Source organism: Pteronotus mesoamericanus, unplaced genomic scaffold, assembly GCF_021234165.1.
Source record: "Pteronotus mesoamericanus isolate MK-2021 breed Mesoamerican mustached bat unplaced genomic scaffold, CSHL_Meso_final contig_26, whole genome shotgun sequence".
NCBI classification, from domain to species: domain Eukaryota; kingdom Metazoa; phylum Chordata; class Mammalia; order Chiroptera; family Mormoopidae; genus Pteronotus; species Pteronotus mesoamericanus.
This window is the reverse complement of record NW_026555109.1, coordinates 10,891,294-10,905,338: the sequence shown is the minus strand read 5'-3', so window position 1 is coordinate 10,905,338 and position 14,045 is coordinate 10,891,294. Positions and strand designations below refer to the sequence as shown.

Sequence of the window (14,045 nt, the reverse complement as noted above, 5' to 3'; positions counted from 1 at the left end):
GCGAGTGGTTACTGCACCTGCGCCCGAGGCAGCTGGCGGGACCGGCTCTTTGGGCTTTGGGTTCCGGCTTGGTGGCGACACGTCAGTACTCGCGTCAGGTAGGAGGTTTGTGGGGCACCGCTGGCGGCGAGGGGTCTCAGAGTCCACGGAACGAGGCAAATGTGAAGTCTGGGCAGGCGAAGTTCCCATAGTTCGCGGAGTTCCTGGTCAAGAGTTCCCAAAGCAGGAGGGGGCCGTCTCAGGCCAACAAATGCTCAAAAAGGTTATTATTTTTTTTTTAATTTCTGGACGAAAAGTTACTTAGTTCAGCCGCCCCCCATGGATTCATAGGTGAGGGGTACGGACAACATTGGTGACCGCGCTGTGTTAGAAGCTGGGTCTTTCGCGCTCTTAAACTAGACCCCAACCCCTGAGACGTTTGTCTCTCAAGAACCGTGTTGGTGGTTTTAATTGTATCCATTTTGATTCCCAGGACCACCCTTGGGCTCAGAGAGGTTACGGGGTTTGTCTAGGGCCAGGGATTCATCCGTGACCCATTGGAGGTTTTGTTTGGAGGCAGAGGAGTGATGTGGACCACTCCAGTGATTTTGCAGGCGAGCACCGGTGGAGTTAAAGGAGATGCTATAGGCTTGGAGGGAATTACTACTTTGTTTTCTTTTCTTACACTTTGTCTTTCATTAACATACTGGTTCCCTCGGGCTTTAAGTTTTTTCTTACTACTCATTTCTTTCTGCTGAGATTCTCCCCAAATGTCACAAAGTGCTGTGGAAGATACGGTACTGTAAACGCTCTGTCTCATACGGAAGACACATCATCTAGTCCAGGGTTTCACGAAGGAACTTGAGTTGTATCACTTTCTCTCCAATAAAAGAGCTTTGAATTATCTTCAATATTCACAAGCTTGCTAGCGTGTTTTGTTGTATTACATCGGGACACTGTAGGCAGCAGCGGAATGGACAAGTCATTATTGTGTGTTCATTACTTATTTTCATCCTCTTGAAAGCTTTGCTTATTGTTATCGAAAAGTGTCCCCCTTCTTATCTGCTTAGTGTTTTGTAGTATTTTTTAAGTATTGCTTGGATCACCAGGCATAGTACTAAAATTGATCGAAGACTTACTAAATGTTAGGTATTGTGTTAAGCACCTTAAGTAAATTATCTGATGTCATTCTTATGTTAATTTCTACAATTATTAACCCCATTTTACCCTTAGGAAACTGAATCTTAGAGAAATTAAATAGTTGCCACATATCACATAGCCACTAAGTAAGTGTTAGAGTCCACAGTGGAATTCAGGTTTATGGATTTCAGATCCTGTGGCCTAATGACAAACCTCGTTTTATTTTTTCACAAATTGAAAACTTCAGCTAAAATAACACCAGAATTCAGAAAGTAAAATTAGCATGTAAAAAGCAGTGGAAATCTTTTTTTTTTTTAATTGATTTTAGAGAGAGACAGAGGGAGTGGGAAACATCAATTTGTTGTTCCACTTATTTATGCATTCATTGGTTGATTTTTGCATTGGTTGATTGAAATGTGTCCTGACTGGGCATGGAGCCCACAACCCTGGTGCATCAGGTGGACTCTCCAACCAACTGAGCTACTCGGCCAGGGCAGTCTTAACATGCATATGTATCTATACCCATAAATAGATTTCAACATTAGTATGAAATTATTTGAGTATTTGCCTGGGACTTGAGGAAAACTGACTTTGAGACCATATAGAATCTACAAGTAGATTGGAAACTATGTACTAATCCTTGAACACTTAAAGTAGTATTTCTTCACATACTTTATTTTAACATACATTATATAAATTATAAAAATAACATTATATACCAGATGTATTTTTGAGAGGTAGGACAGTAAACATATATAACCAGGTGGTACATTCAGTTATGCAAATGAGAGACAGTGAGGGGAAACAGTTACTATATTCAAAGATGAAAGTCTTAAGAATGTAGTCTCGTCGGTTTATCTCTTGGTCTAACTGACTCAGTGGAAGTGGGATTTCCTTTCTTCAGGAATTAGATTGAAAAATGTGGCTTTTTCCCCTCTAGACCAATAAATGGTTATTGTGATTCTTTCCCAGTACAGTCATCGCTGCTGAATGTTGTTAACCAAGCTGAATGCCCCCAGGGCCCATGCGTATGCGCGTGCGCGCGTGCGTGTGCGTGTGCGTGTGTGTGTGTGTGTGTGTGTGTGTGTGTGTGTGTGTGTCTCAGTCTGTCTGCTGGCATTCCCTAGTGTGGTTGCTCAGGAACTCAGCTCTAGGTGTTCAGTAATTCATTCAACGAACAAACCCTGCTCACCAATTACTAGTGGCACAAATTGCTTGGATCACCAGGCATTATAGTACTAAAATTGATCGAAGACTTACTAAATGTTAGGTATTGTGTTAAGCACCTTAAGTAAATTATCTGATGTCATTCTTATGTTAATTTCTACAATTATTAACCCCATTTTACCCTTAGGAAACTGAATCTTAGAGAAATTAAATAGTTGCCACATATCACATAGCAACATGATTTCTGACTCCTAGAGACTAACAGTTTAGTAAATGTGGTACAGTAGTTAGCCATTACGTTTCTTGTGCTAGATATTGTAGCCTTGTACTGATAGTATATTTGATTGCTTTTGTTTGCTGGAGTGGGGAATTTTGTGGTCTCTCCACTAAAGCAGATGCCCTCATTCCCTGTGACACTGCTGTGGGCTCTCTGGGCTGCAAGGGATATGCCAGGAGGTATCTGAAACCACAAGATAAAAAAAGTCTATCCCTGGAGCACACATTCCTACATGATGTCTCTTTGAAAAGTTAGTGTTACATAGTTTAAACTATATTAAAATAATTCTGATACCTTATAGATTCTAATAGAATTTACATGGACATTTAAAATGTCAAAGAAATTTCACACTTCTTCTGACTGCTTTGGCAAATATTCTAGACCTTAGCACAACAAGCTACATGTTATTTTGTCTCTAACTTTAGAAGATACTTCAGTGAAAAGCTCTGTGTCATGACATTTTGCTGTTTTTGTTTTTGTTAAAGCACTTAGTATTTTATAATTAGTTCCCATTGTCAACACAAGCAATGTCCAAACCTGTGAGAATTTTTATCAGTTTCTTTAAGCCAAACTGACAGTTGCCAGGAAGCAAAACCTCAACGAATTAAGACAATGCTGCAGAAAAAAAGGGCAGTTTTGCACCTTATTTTATACATTATAATCAAAAGAACATGAGAGGGTTACATGAAATCCATTGGTGGTAGATTAAGGAGGTGGGGAGAAAAAAGGGGGGTTCCCCTGGGATTGGGTAAAAGTAAAGTGATAGATGCATACTTTTTTTCATAGATGGGTTACAGGATAGTTAACAGGCAACAATTAATGTGATAACAATAATAATGAGGGCATTTGTGGTCTTCCCACTGTGAAGGGGGTCTGGAAAAAGGGAAATTACTTTGTTATTGCAAAGGCATGTTTACCAGGTATGTTATCCTACACATAAAAAAAAAATAACAGGCTTAGTTAAGGTGAAGATTGACCTTTTTTAGGGTCAACTGCTTACTGCCTTAGGAGATGACTACCCACTCTGAACTGCTTTTAGTTAAAGTTTTCATTTCAGATCATCCTATGTGGTTGTTTTAGGTTTCTGAGTTTGTAAGGCTGCCACACAGGCCTCCTCTGAGTTTGTCAGGTTTTGTATGTGGACTCTTTTTGTCCACGCCATTATGTCCCTTTTTCTTTACAGGATACATGCTTTGTTAAGACAGTTCCATACTGTATATGCCCATAGCACAGTGCCTGGTTCATGTGCAGTCAATGAATGGTTGGGTTGGGGGCGGGGGTGGGTAGTAACTGGCATGAAATAGAAACAAAAAAGTGTACTAATGAATTGAAATTTATAACATCGTAAATAACTGTGATAAAATACAGAGTTAAAACAGACAGGTCAAGTGAGGATTTTATGGGGAGGGTACTTTGAGTTGGGTTTTGAATTCCAGAGTGAATCAGCATAGCTAGCAGTGAAGAAGTAGGAATAAACATAGATAGAGGCTTTGTTAATGTGAAAGAAGATACCTTTTTTTTTTCTTTTTGATGGAGTGGGGCCTTGTCTGTGTAGGGGCTCAAACTTTGTACAAATACATATTTCAATTCAATAAGCTAATGATTTGTTGAAAACATCTGTTTTAAGAAGTTTGTTTTTGGTTCTGTGTCTGACAGAGAAGAGAAATGTAAGGAAACGCCTTACTTTAGAGTCCCAGAAATATAGCGAATTGAGCCTTATCTGCCATTTTCAGTATTAGCAATCATTTTTTGCATTATCTGCTGAGTAAGGAATAGAATAATTAATTTCAATAGAAGCTGCAACTTAGGAAGAAAGAATTAAAATGATTAATTTTAATATTGTAAATACATGGAATACGACTACTTTTGATAATAAATAATAGAATTAAGGTAAGTTAGTTGATTATTATTAAATGCAGAATTTGAAAAGGGGCATTATTTGTAGCATTTATAGTGTTGATCTGTTTCCAGTTAGCAAATATGATGAACCAGGTTTTCCATAAGGTCTTTACATTAAATACTTCGTTGAGTTTCATCTTTTACTTAAAGTTCCTCTCTTTCTGTCTCATTAGTTGAACCAGAGGATTCACCGTCGCTTCTATGGCTGCCTCACAAACCTCACAAACCTCACAAACTGTTGCATCCCACGTTCCTTTTGCAGATTTGTGTTCAACTTTAGAACGAATACAGAGAAGTAAAGGACGTGTAGATAAAATCAGATACTTGAGGGAATTTTTAGATTCTTGGAGGAAATTTCATGATGCCCTTCATAAGAACCAAAAAGATGTCACAGACTCTTTTTATCCAGCAATGAGACTTATTCTTCCTCAGCTAGAAAGAGAGAGAATGGCCTATGGGATCAAAGAAACTATGCTTGCTAAGCTTTATATTGAATTGCTCAATTTACCTAGAGAAGGAAAAGATGCTCTTAAACTTTTAAATTACAGAACACCTACTGGAACTCATGGAGATGCTGGAGACTTTGCAATGATTGCATACTTTGTGTTAAAACCAAGATGTTTACAGAAAGGACAATTAACCATACAGCAAGTAAACGACATTTTAGACTCAATTGCCAGCAATAATTCTGCCAGAAGAAAGGACCTAGTAAAGAAGAGTTTTCTTCACCTTATAAGTAAGTGTTCAGCACTTGAACAAAAGTGGCTTATACGAATGATTGTAAAGGACTTAAAGCTTGGTGTTAGTCAGCAAACCGTGTTTTCTATTTTTCATAATGATGCTGCTGAGTTGCACAATGTCACCACAGATCTAGAAAAAGTTTGCAGGCAACTGCATGATCCTTCAGTAGGACTCAGTGATATTTCTATCACTTTATTCTCTCCCTTTAAACCAATGCTAGCTGCAATAGCAGATATTGAGCGAATTGAGAAGGACATGAAAAACCAGAATTTCTACATTGAAACCAAGCTAGATGGTGAGCGTATGCAAATGCACAAAGATGGTGATGTATATGAATACTTCTCACGGAATGGGTATAAATATACAGAACAGTTTGGTGCTTCTCCACATGAGGGTTCTCTCACACCATTCATTCATAAGGCATTCAAAACAGATATACAAATTTGTATCCTGGATGGTGAGATGATGGCCTACAATCCTAATACCCAAACTTTTATGCAAAAGGGGAATAAGTTTGATATTAAAAGAATGGTAGAATATTCAGAGCTGCAGACTTGTTATTGTGTTTTTGACGTCTTGATGGTCAATAATAAAAAGCTAGGACATGAAACCCTGAGAAAGAGGTATGAAATTCTTAGTAGTATTTTTACACCAATACCAGGTAGAATAGAAGTAGTGCAAAAGACAGAAGCTCATACTAATAAAGAAGTAATTGAGGCTCTGAATGAAGCAATAGATAAAAGAGAAGAGGGAATCATGATAAAACATCCTCTATCCATTTATAAGCCAGACAAAAGAGGTGAAGGATGGTTAAAAATTAAGCCAGAGTATGTAACTGGACTGATGGATGAACTGGACATCATAATTGTTGGGGGCTACTGGGGTAAAGGTTCGCGTGGTGGAATGATGTCTCATTTTTTGTGTGCTGTAGCAGAGAAGCCCCCTTCTCGTGAAAAACCATCAGTATTTCATACTCTTTGTCGTGTTGGCTCAGGTTATACCATGAAAGAACTGTATGATCTGGGTTTGAAATTGGCCAAACACTGGAAACCTTTTCATAAAAAAGCTCCACCAAGTAACATTTTATGTGGAACGGAGAAACCAGAAGTGTACATTGAACCTTGTAATTCTGTCATTGTTCAGATTAAAGCGACAGAGATTGTTCCCAGTGATATGTATAAAACAGGCTGCACTTTGCGTTTTCCACGAATTGAGAAGATAAGAGAAGACAAAGAGTGGCATGAATGCATGACTCTGGATGACTTAGAACAACTTCGAGGGAAAGCATCTGGAAAGCTTGCATCTAAACACTTTTGTGTCAGTAGTAATGATGGACCACAAGAAAAAAAACGGAAAGCTGCCCCAAAGATGAAGAAAGTTATTGGAATTATCGAGCACTTAAAAGCACCTAACCTTTCTAACATAAACAAAGTTTCCAATATATTTGAAGATGTGGAGTTTTGTGTTATGAGTGGAATAAATAGCCATCCAAAGACTGATCTGGAGAACAGAATTGCAGAATTTGGTGGTTATATAGTACAAAACCCAGGCCCAGATACCTACTGCATTATTGCAGGGTCTGAGAACATAAGAGTGAAAAACATAATTTCTTCAAATAAACATGATGTTGTCAAGCCTGAGTGGCTGTTAGAATGTTTTAAGACCAAAAGCTGTGTGCCATGGAAGCCTTGCTTTATGATTCATATGTGCCCATCAACAAAAGAACATTTTGCCCATGAATATGATTGTTATGGTGATAGTTATTTTGCTGATACAGATTTGAACCAACTGAAGGAAGTATTCACAGGAATTAAAAGTCCTGGTGAACAGACTACTGAAGAAATGGCTTCTGTGATTGCTGATTTAGAATATCGATACTTAGGGGACTACTCTCCCCTCAGTATGTTTCGACACCTCACTATTTATTTGGACTTGTATACTGTTATTAATGACCTGAGTAGCAGAATCGAGGGAACAAGATTAGCTTTTACAGCCTTAGAGCTTCAATTTCATGGAGCAAAAGTAGTTTCTTATTTAGCTGAGGGAGTATCTTATGTAATCGTTGGGGAGGATCATAGTCGTGTAGCAGACTTCAAAGCTTTTCGAAGAACCCTTAAGAGAAAGTTTAAAATTCTGCAAGAAGGTTGGGTAACTGATTCAATAGACAAATGTGAGTTACAGGAGGAAAATGAGTATTTGGTTTAAAGCTCACTTTTCTAGTGATGAAAGCATCTGATTTGGCTGACTCCTAACTGGTGGTAATGAGAAAATAAATTAAACTAAATTTTATTTTTATCTCTGATAAATCTGTGCTTGAACAGAATTGATACAGAAAAACAATCTTACAACTTTTGAGATAAAAAAGACACTGAATGGCTCAAAGCCAAAAAAGAAAAAAAAAATTTTGAGCAATGTAGTATTTGGTCATTTTTATAACCAAGATGAAATAAGCAGTTTAAAGAAAAGATGTTTATGTAATATCCCCATAGAATTATAGACGTTTGAGTCAGATACTAATAAAATATATGTAGAAGCTTTTAGAGTCATAGTGTTGACCTAAATAGGATTTTATCTAATAAAAGCATTGTAGGAAAAAAACAGAATTATTAAATTGGACTTGTAAAAATGTGTCTTTTAAAGTGAAAACTGAAATTCTTTTCAATGTTAAATGTTGTGAACAAGTTTTTTTTTTTTTTTTTTAAGTTAAGGATGAGCTCATGAATAAGACCTTGTTAATGGTGTCATTAGCTAAGTTAGTGGAAGTAAAATGACACTTAATGGTCTAAAATCTTAAAATTAGATCAGTTTGATTTTTTTTTAAAAACTCGAGATTTTAAAAGTCCTTAGTCCACATTTAATTTTTTTTCTAAAATAGGTTTAAAATGTTTTAAATAAAGTATATTTATGTGAATTTGTACTCCAGTATAAATGATATTCACAGTGATTTTTCTAGATATAGTTCATTGAATATGTGTCAAAATGGCATGTGTGTTGTAACTTTAATTACAGAGAAGTAAATTGCTTTGACTTTTAATATAACTTATTTATCCTTAGGTTATTTAAAGTATGTGTATAATATATATTGTATCTGAGTTTAAATATCAAATTTTAGAATACAGCTTATACATTTTGAAAAATATGCTTTCATGAAACCATTGAAATACTTGGAACTTGGTACCTGAGAAAATGTGTAGGTTATTTATAATTAGAAATGTTAGCCAAACAGTGGAACAAATGCATGTAATTTTATTACATTTCTTAATTTAAATAAAATATTTATATGCTATTAAAATAATTTCTTATGGTATATTTATTTTAAAATAGTTATTTCAGTCAGAGGTAATCAATATAATTTTTGATTAGTTCAAATCAGACTCCTATTTAAGGCCATTTGTATTTTATAATTCCTTAATGAGCTTTATTTAAAAATTAACTTAAAAAATTAACCTTGTATACCTTTATATCTATTGAGAAAAATACAGATAAATGAAGTGGGGAAAAACTGCATGATTTTAACCACCAAATATAATGACATTTACTATTTTAAGTTATTGATGGTAAGGTTAGTGCAAAACATTTACATTATAGGGTACCAAATAAGTGTAAAACAAACTAGAATGCCTTATTTGATCAGCTTTTCTTCACTAATAAATTTTGAGACTATACCTACACCATTCTTAATTGCTGCACAATATTCCATTGAATGTCCTGTAATGTGTCACTGCCAGTCCATTGTCTGACTTCCAGTTTATTTCACCATGCCACCTCCCCACTTCTATTCCCCTACTGAGCATTTGTAATAAATCTTTTACGTAGTCTGTAAACAGTACTCCTATTCATTTCTTATACATTCCTGAAATGGAATTACTGATACAAAGTTACATAGTTTTTAGTGATTTAGTATACATTGCAAAATACTGGCAAAAATGCCTTTCGAGATTTTTTTCATCTCTAAATATTGGAGAGTTCAGTTTCTTACTATTGGACCTATTCTTTATTCTTGTTCACTCCATGGCTATTTTCGTCCTGTCCCATGGCTTTAAATATGCTGATAACTTCTACAATTTTTTAGCCCTGATTTCTTTGTTGAACTCCAGTTTGTATATCTAATATCTCTGCATGAAGTCTGATGGGCCTCTCAAGCTTATTGTGTATAACCATAAGTATTCTTTAAAAATTATTATTAAAACTATTAATAAATATAAAACAATTTTAAATGCAAAAGAGAATAGTATAATAAACCTACATGTGCACATCACCTTGTCTCAACAATTACCAATGATCAACCTGTGGATTATTTTGAAGTAATCTTGGATCACACAATTTCATCTACAAGTATCCCACATAGAGCTCTTTATTTATGAAACTTGCGGTTTTTCCTAGTATTCCCCTCCTTGACTCCACCTGTTCTCATACTTGCAATACGTAGCAAATCTTGGATAGAGCTTCCAAATACATTCAGAATACAACCTTTCACCACTCTTACTGATAACCATTGTTTCCACCCCTATTACTGTACTGTTTCCACACCCTCATAATGGCCCTTCCTCCTTGTGCTCTTACTCTACTGCTATCTGTTCTCCAGAACAAAATTTGTTTAAAGATGCAAGTCAGATGATGTTAATCACCTGGTCAAAACTACTGAAACCTTCTCTCTCATAACTTCCAAAGCCTTTAACATGGTCTGTTTGACATGGCCCCTTTTCATCCATTAGCTCTCTGACTTCATTTCCTACCAGTTACCCACTACCCCTTGCTCACCACGGAATAGTCAGGCTGGTTTGCTTGCTTTTCTTTTGAGCACTGTTCAGACCTCTCATTTTCCTTCAGGCACACACCCACTTTATTATAAAATTACTTCCTACCAGTAGAATATAAATTATATAATTGAAGACATTTGGTTTATGTTGTTTAACCTATTGTACTATTTATGGAATATCCTTTGAAGTAGACTGAAAAACCTACTTTGCTCTCATTCTCCAAGGCCATGGTTTCCTGCCACAAAGCAAGATGAGCTACATACTATTCAAGAACTCCATCCTTTTCTGCATCCCTGATAACTTAAAACTGTCCCAAAAGGGTTCATTCATGTCTCAGGCTGATGGTACCTTCGTGGAAAGTCAGTGGTTAGACCTAGGTGCTTCATTCATACTCATGCCTGTCTGAAATCAGAGTTAACAAGGCTACTTGTATCCTTGAAATCTTCGCTTTTGGGGAAATGAGTTTAGTTTTAAAACATCTAATGTGGAATTCAGCACTAGATCTATAAACAATTGCCACCATTTACTTTCAACCAATGTATATTAAGTTCTTATTCTCTGATAATCATTTGGGTAAAAAGATGAACAAGGCAGGCTCTGCTCTCAAGGAACTCACAGTGTACTGAAAGGTAAAGATAATCGAAATACAATCCTAATTAAAGGAATAATGGATTGGCCCAAAAGCCATCCAGTACAGAAAAAGGAGTGCAAGCTTTAGAATCAAGTTACACTGGACCTCACTCCCAGATCTATCCAAGTATCAGTATTATTTTGAGCAAAAATGGAAACAATACCTATCTCACTTAAATCGTTCAAGGACAGAATGAAAGTAACCAGCATATACATTAAAAAGGACTCTCCAGCTTTGTTTTCTCCTGAGGATATGTTTATCGATATTTAGAGAGAGCAAGCAAGAAAGAAACATTAATCAGGTGTACCCTGACTGTGGATTGAACCCGCAACCTAGGTATGTGCCCTGACAGGCCGTTTGGTGTATGGGTTGACACTCCAACACCCATCGGGGGAAGGCTCTCCAGCTCTTAGGTGCTGCTCTTACTTAGGCCTCTTGCCTGGGGTTAATGAGTAAGTGGAATCTGGAAAGATATGTGGAATTTCATCAGTCATAATGATATGGAAGACTTTTCTTGGCAGAGGGAAGATTTAAGTAAAAACATGGAGAATACTAAAGTGTGGGAGGATATTTGTAAAATATTCAGATTTAGGTGCGAGGGGGAGATATATGTAAATAGATTAGGATAGATTTTAAAAGATTTTAAGTGCCACACTACAAAATGTAGTATCTGGAGCTCCAGAAAAGTACACTGAAGAATTTTAAGCAAGATATTTTAGGCTTCTGCCTAAGGCTAATTTCTTAATTTTCCCTATCTTCCTTCAAGCTGATATAGGAAAAATACCACTGACTGGCTGGCTTAAACAATTTATTTCTCATAGTTCTGGAAGCTACAAGTCTAAGGTCAGGGTGTCCGCAAGGTGAGTTTCTGGTGTGTGTCTTCCTGGTTTACAGATGGCCACCTTCCTGCTGTATCTTCAAATGGTGGAGAGAGACAGAGCTATGGGCTCTTCATTTCAAGAGGGCACTACTCCCACCGTAGGGCCGCAGGACCTCATCAGCTTGTCTAAACCTAATTGCCTCCTGAAGACCCCACTTCCAGATACCATCACATTGAGGACTAGGGTTTCCACATGTGGATTCCAGGCACTCCCTTGCCTTTTAAAAATGTAATCGTTCACAAATAGGAGTATCTTGTAAACTGTAGCTACTGTTCCAGTACTTGGGCAAACAGGAATAAGCAAAATGAGCAAAAATTCCTGCCTTCATTCAGTTTACATTTTAGTGGGGAGAAGGGAAAGAAGAATAATCAATAATTCCTTCTCTTTCTGGTTTCCTGATTGCTCCTTTTAGGGGCTGTCTCCTTCGACATTTAAACAAGCCTATGTTTCTTGACTATTTTTTCACATACAGCATTTTAAAAGAATTGTCTAAAATGCTAGTCTCATTTCCTGGCTTTCACTCTTAAAATTACATGTATAATTTTCTTAAAAAAGAAAGTGACCTCTCTATTTCTACTTCCCATAAATGTTAAGAGCTTGTTGGAAATTCTGTTAGGGGAGCACAAACACTTACATAGTTTCCATCAAGAAGAAAAGATAATCGTTTTCTGAAAAGGTGCTTGGAACATGGAAGAAGGGAATACCACCTGGTAAGCCACATTAACCAAATAAACCCTGGTGATTGATGGTGAGATGTCATGGGGGAATTACCTTTTAAAGGAACTGATAATTGCTTTGATACTTGAAACATTTTGGAGCACAGAAAAAAACAAATCTTTTGAAATCATTTTTTAGGGTTTCATAACCTCAATACTGACATCTAACAAATCTAGCACAATATTTGGAGAAACCAGAACTTTCATACATTATTTGTGGGAGTGTAAAATGGTGCCATTTTGAAAAACTAGTAATTTTTAAATTAAGTTATATACCTGTGACTCAGTAAATCTATCCTTAGATATATATAAACACAGGAAAGGAAAAGCTATGTTTACAAAATGATTTGTTTGAGAATGTTCAAAACTTTATCTGTAATAGTCAGTCATACACATTGTATGGTTCCATTTATACAAAGTTCAGGAAAAGCCAAAACTAATCTATGTTGGTAGAAATAAGAACAGTTGCCACTGGGAAAGGGGATTGACTGGAAAAGAGCGAAGGGGGCTTTCTGGAGTGATGGAAGTAAGTAATTTGATGTATTGGTCACACATATATATGTATATACACACATGTACCTATAAATATGCACATATTTGTATATATTTACATACATAAGCATGCATAAGTATATATGTATGTGTATGTACATGCATATATGTGTATATATGGGTAATGAATAGATACATGCACCTATGCATATATGCATATATGCAGGTATACATATGCATATCTATGTATATGTGTATATATGTGTCAAAACCCTTGGACTTAGGGTTTGAATATTTTATTCTGTGTAAGTTGTATTTAGAAAAATTACTTAAATATTTTTAAAAACTATTGACTACAGAGATTCACATAGAAAAAGTATCCCAATAACCCTTTATAAATTAAATATTGCAAGGAGAAGAGCAATAAAATATTTCCAAGTAGTGTCCAATTTTCATGAATGTGAGGATCTAGTATTTTCAAATATATTAGGTCATGTAATTATATTAATAGATTAAAGGCAGCAATAAAAATTGGTATATAAAATTTAATAGCATTCTTCCTTAAAGAAATAAAAGTAAAATAAAAATAGGAGACTTCTTAAATGTGATGATGCTTCAAAAAAGCCAACAGCTTTTGAATTTTGGGATGATGGTGGCATTAACAGATAGTGTTTTAATCTCTACAAATCCTCACATTAAAAACTAAACTTTCTGTGTGAAGAAAGGAGAGGGATAGTATGGGCATCTGAGAGACCTAAGAAAACCATAAATTCCATAAATAGTCAGCAGGTAATATATTGGAAAGCACAGTGGGCCAGAGAGAACAGCCACAGATCCTGGGAAAACTGGGAGGGGTTTTGTCCAGCCCAATAGCAGGTGAGGAAAAGAATCCTTAGCTAAATCTGAAAGACTTGGCAAACTCTAGACCCTAAGAATTCTTAAGACGGAGCCACCACAGATTCTTTCCAGGCTTGGAGATAAACTACTGAGGTGAAATTAAAAAATGACCAAAATAGGGACGAGAGAGGAAATAAATAGAAGGTCCAGATAAAGATGGAGAAACAGCCAAAGGTTTAGGAAAACAAACCACATATTTTAGAGAACTAACTGATAAGGAAATTAGAAAAGTTAGCATTTACCACATTTCCTCCTAAATGTTAGGGAAAGTTAATCTCACCTAAAAAGGAGCAACCAAAAATATTGAGGCTAAACATACAAAGATGTGATGTGGATAAAAGAGAGAAATTGGAAGAATAACATTTCTACAGAGAATGAAAGCATGCGAGAAAAAAATGGCCATAAAACAGATCAAAATTGTAAACTTCTATTTCAAAAATCAAGAATATATTAAGAAAAATGATA

At 36.0% G+C, this 14,045-nt stretch overlaps 1 protein-coding gene across 3 annotated transcripts; it reads left to right on the top strand.

Moving 5' to 3' along the window:
* Window positions 1–21: 21 nt before the first annotated feature.
* Window positions 22–7,809, top strand: LIG4 (DNA ligase 4). 3 transcript variants are annotated; one of them, XM_054574312.1, is made up of 2 exons: window positions 22–98; window positions 4,636–7,809. In XM_054574312.1, the coding sequence occupies exon 2, from the start codon at window positions 4,664–4,666 to the stop codon at window positions 7,406–7,408; it is 2,745 nt and encodes a 914-aa protein (XP_054430287.1). In that variant the 5' UTR covers window positions 22–98; window positions 4,636–4,663; the 3' UTR covers window positions 7,409–7,809. The 3 variants fall into 3 exon arrangements, with proteins under 3 accessions (XP_054430287.1, XP_054430289.1, XP_054430288.1); XM_054574314.1 differs by lacking the exon at window positions 22–98 and adding an exon at window positions 150–262 and having other exon boundaries at window positions 5,011–7,809; XM_054574313.1 differs by lacking the exon at window positions 22–98 and adding an exon at window positions 238–262.
* The last annotated feature ends 6,236 nt before the right edge of the window (window positions 7,810–14,045 follow it).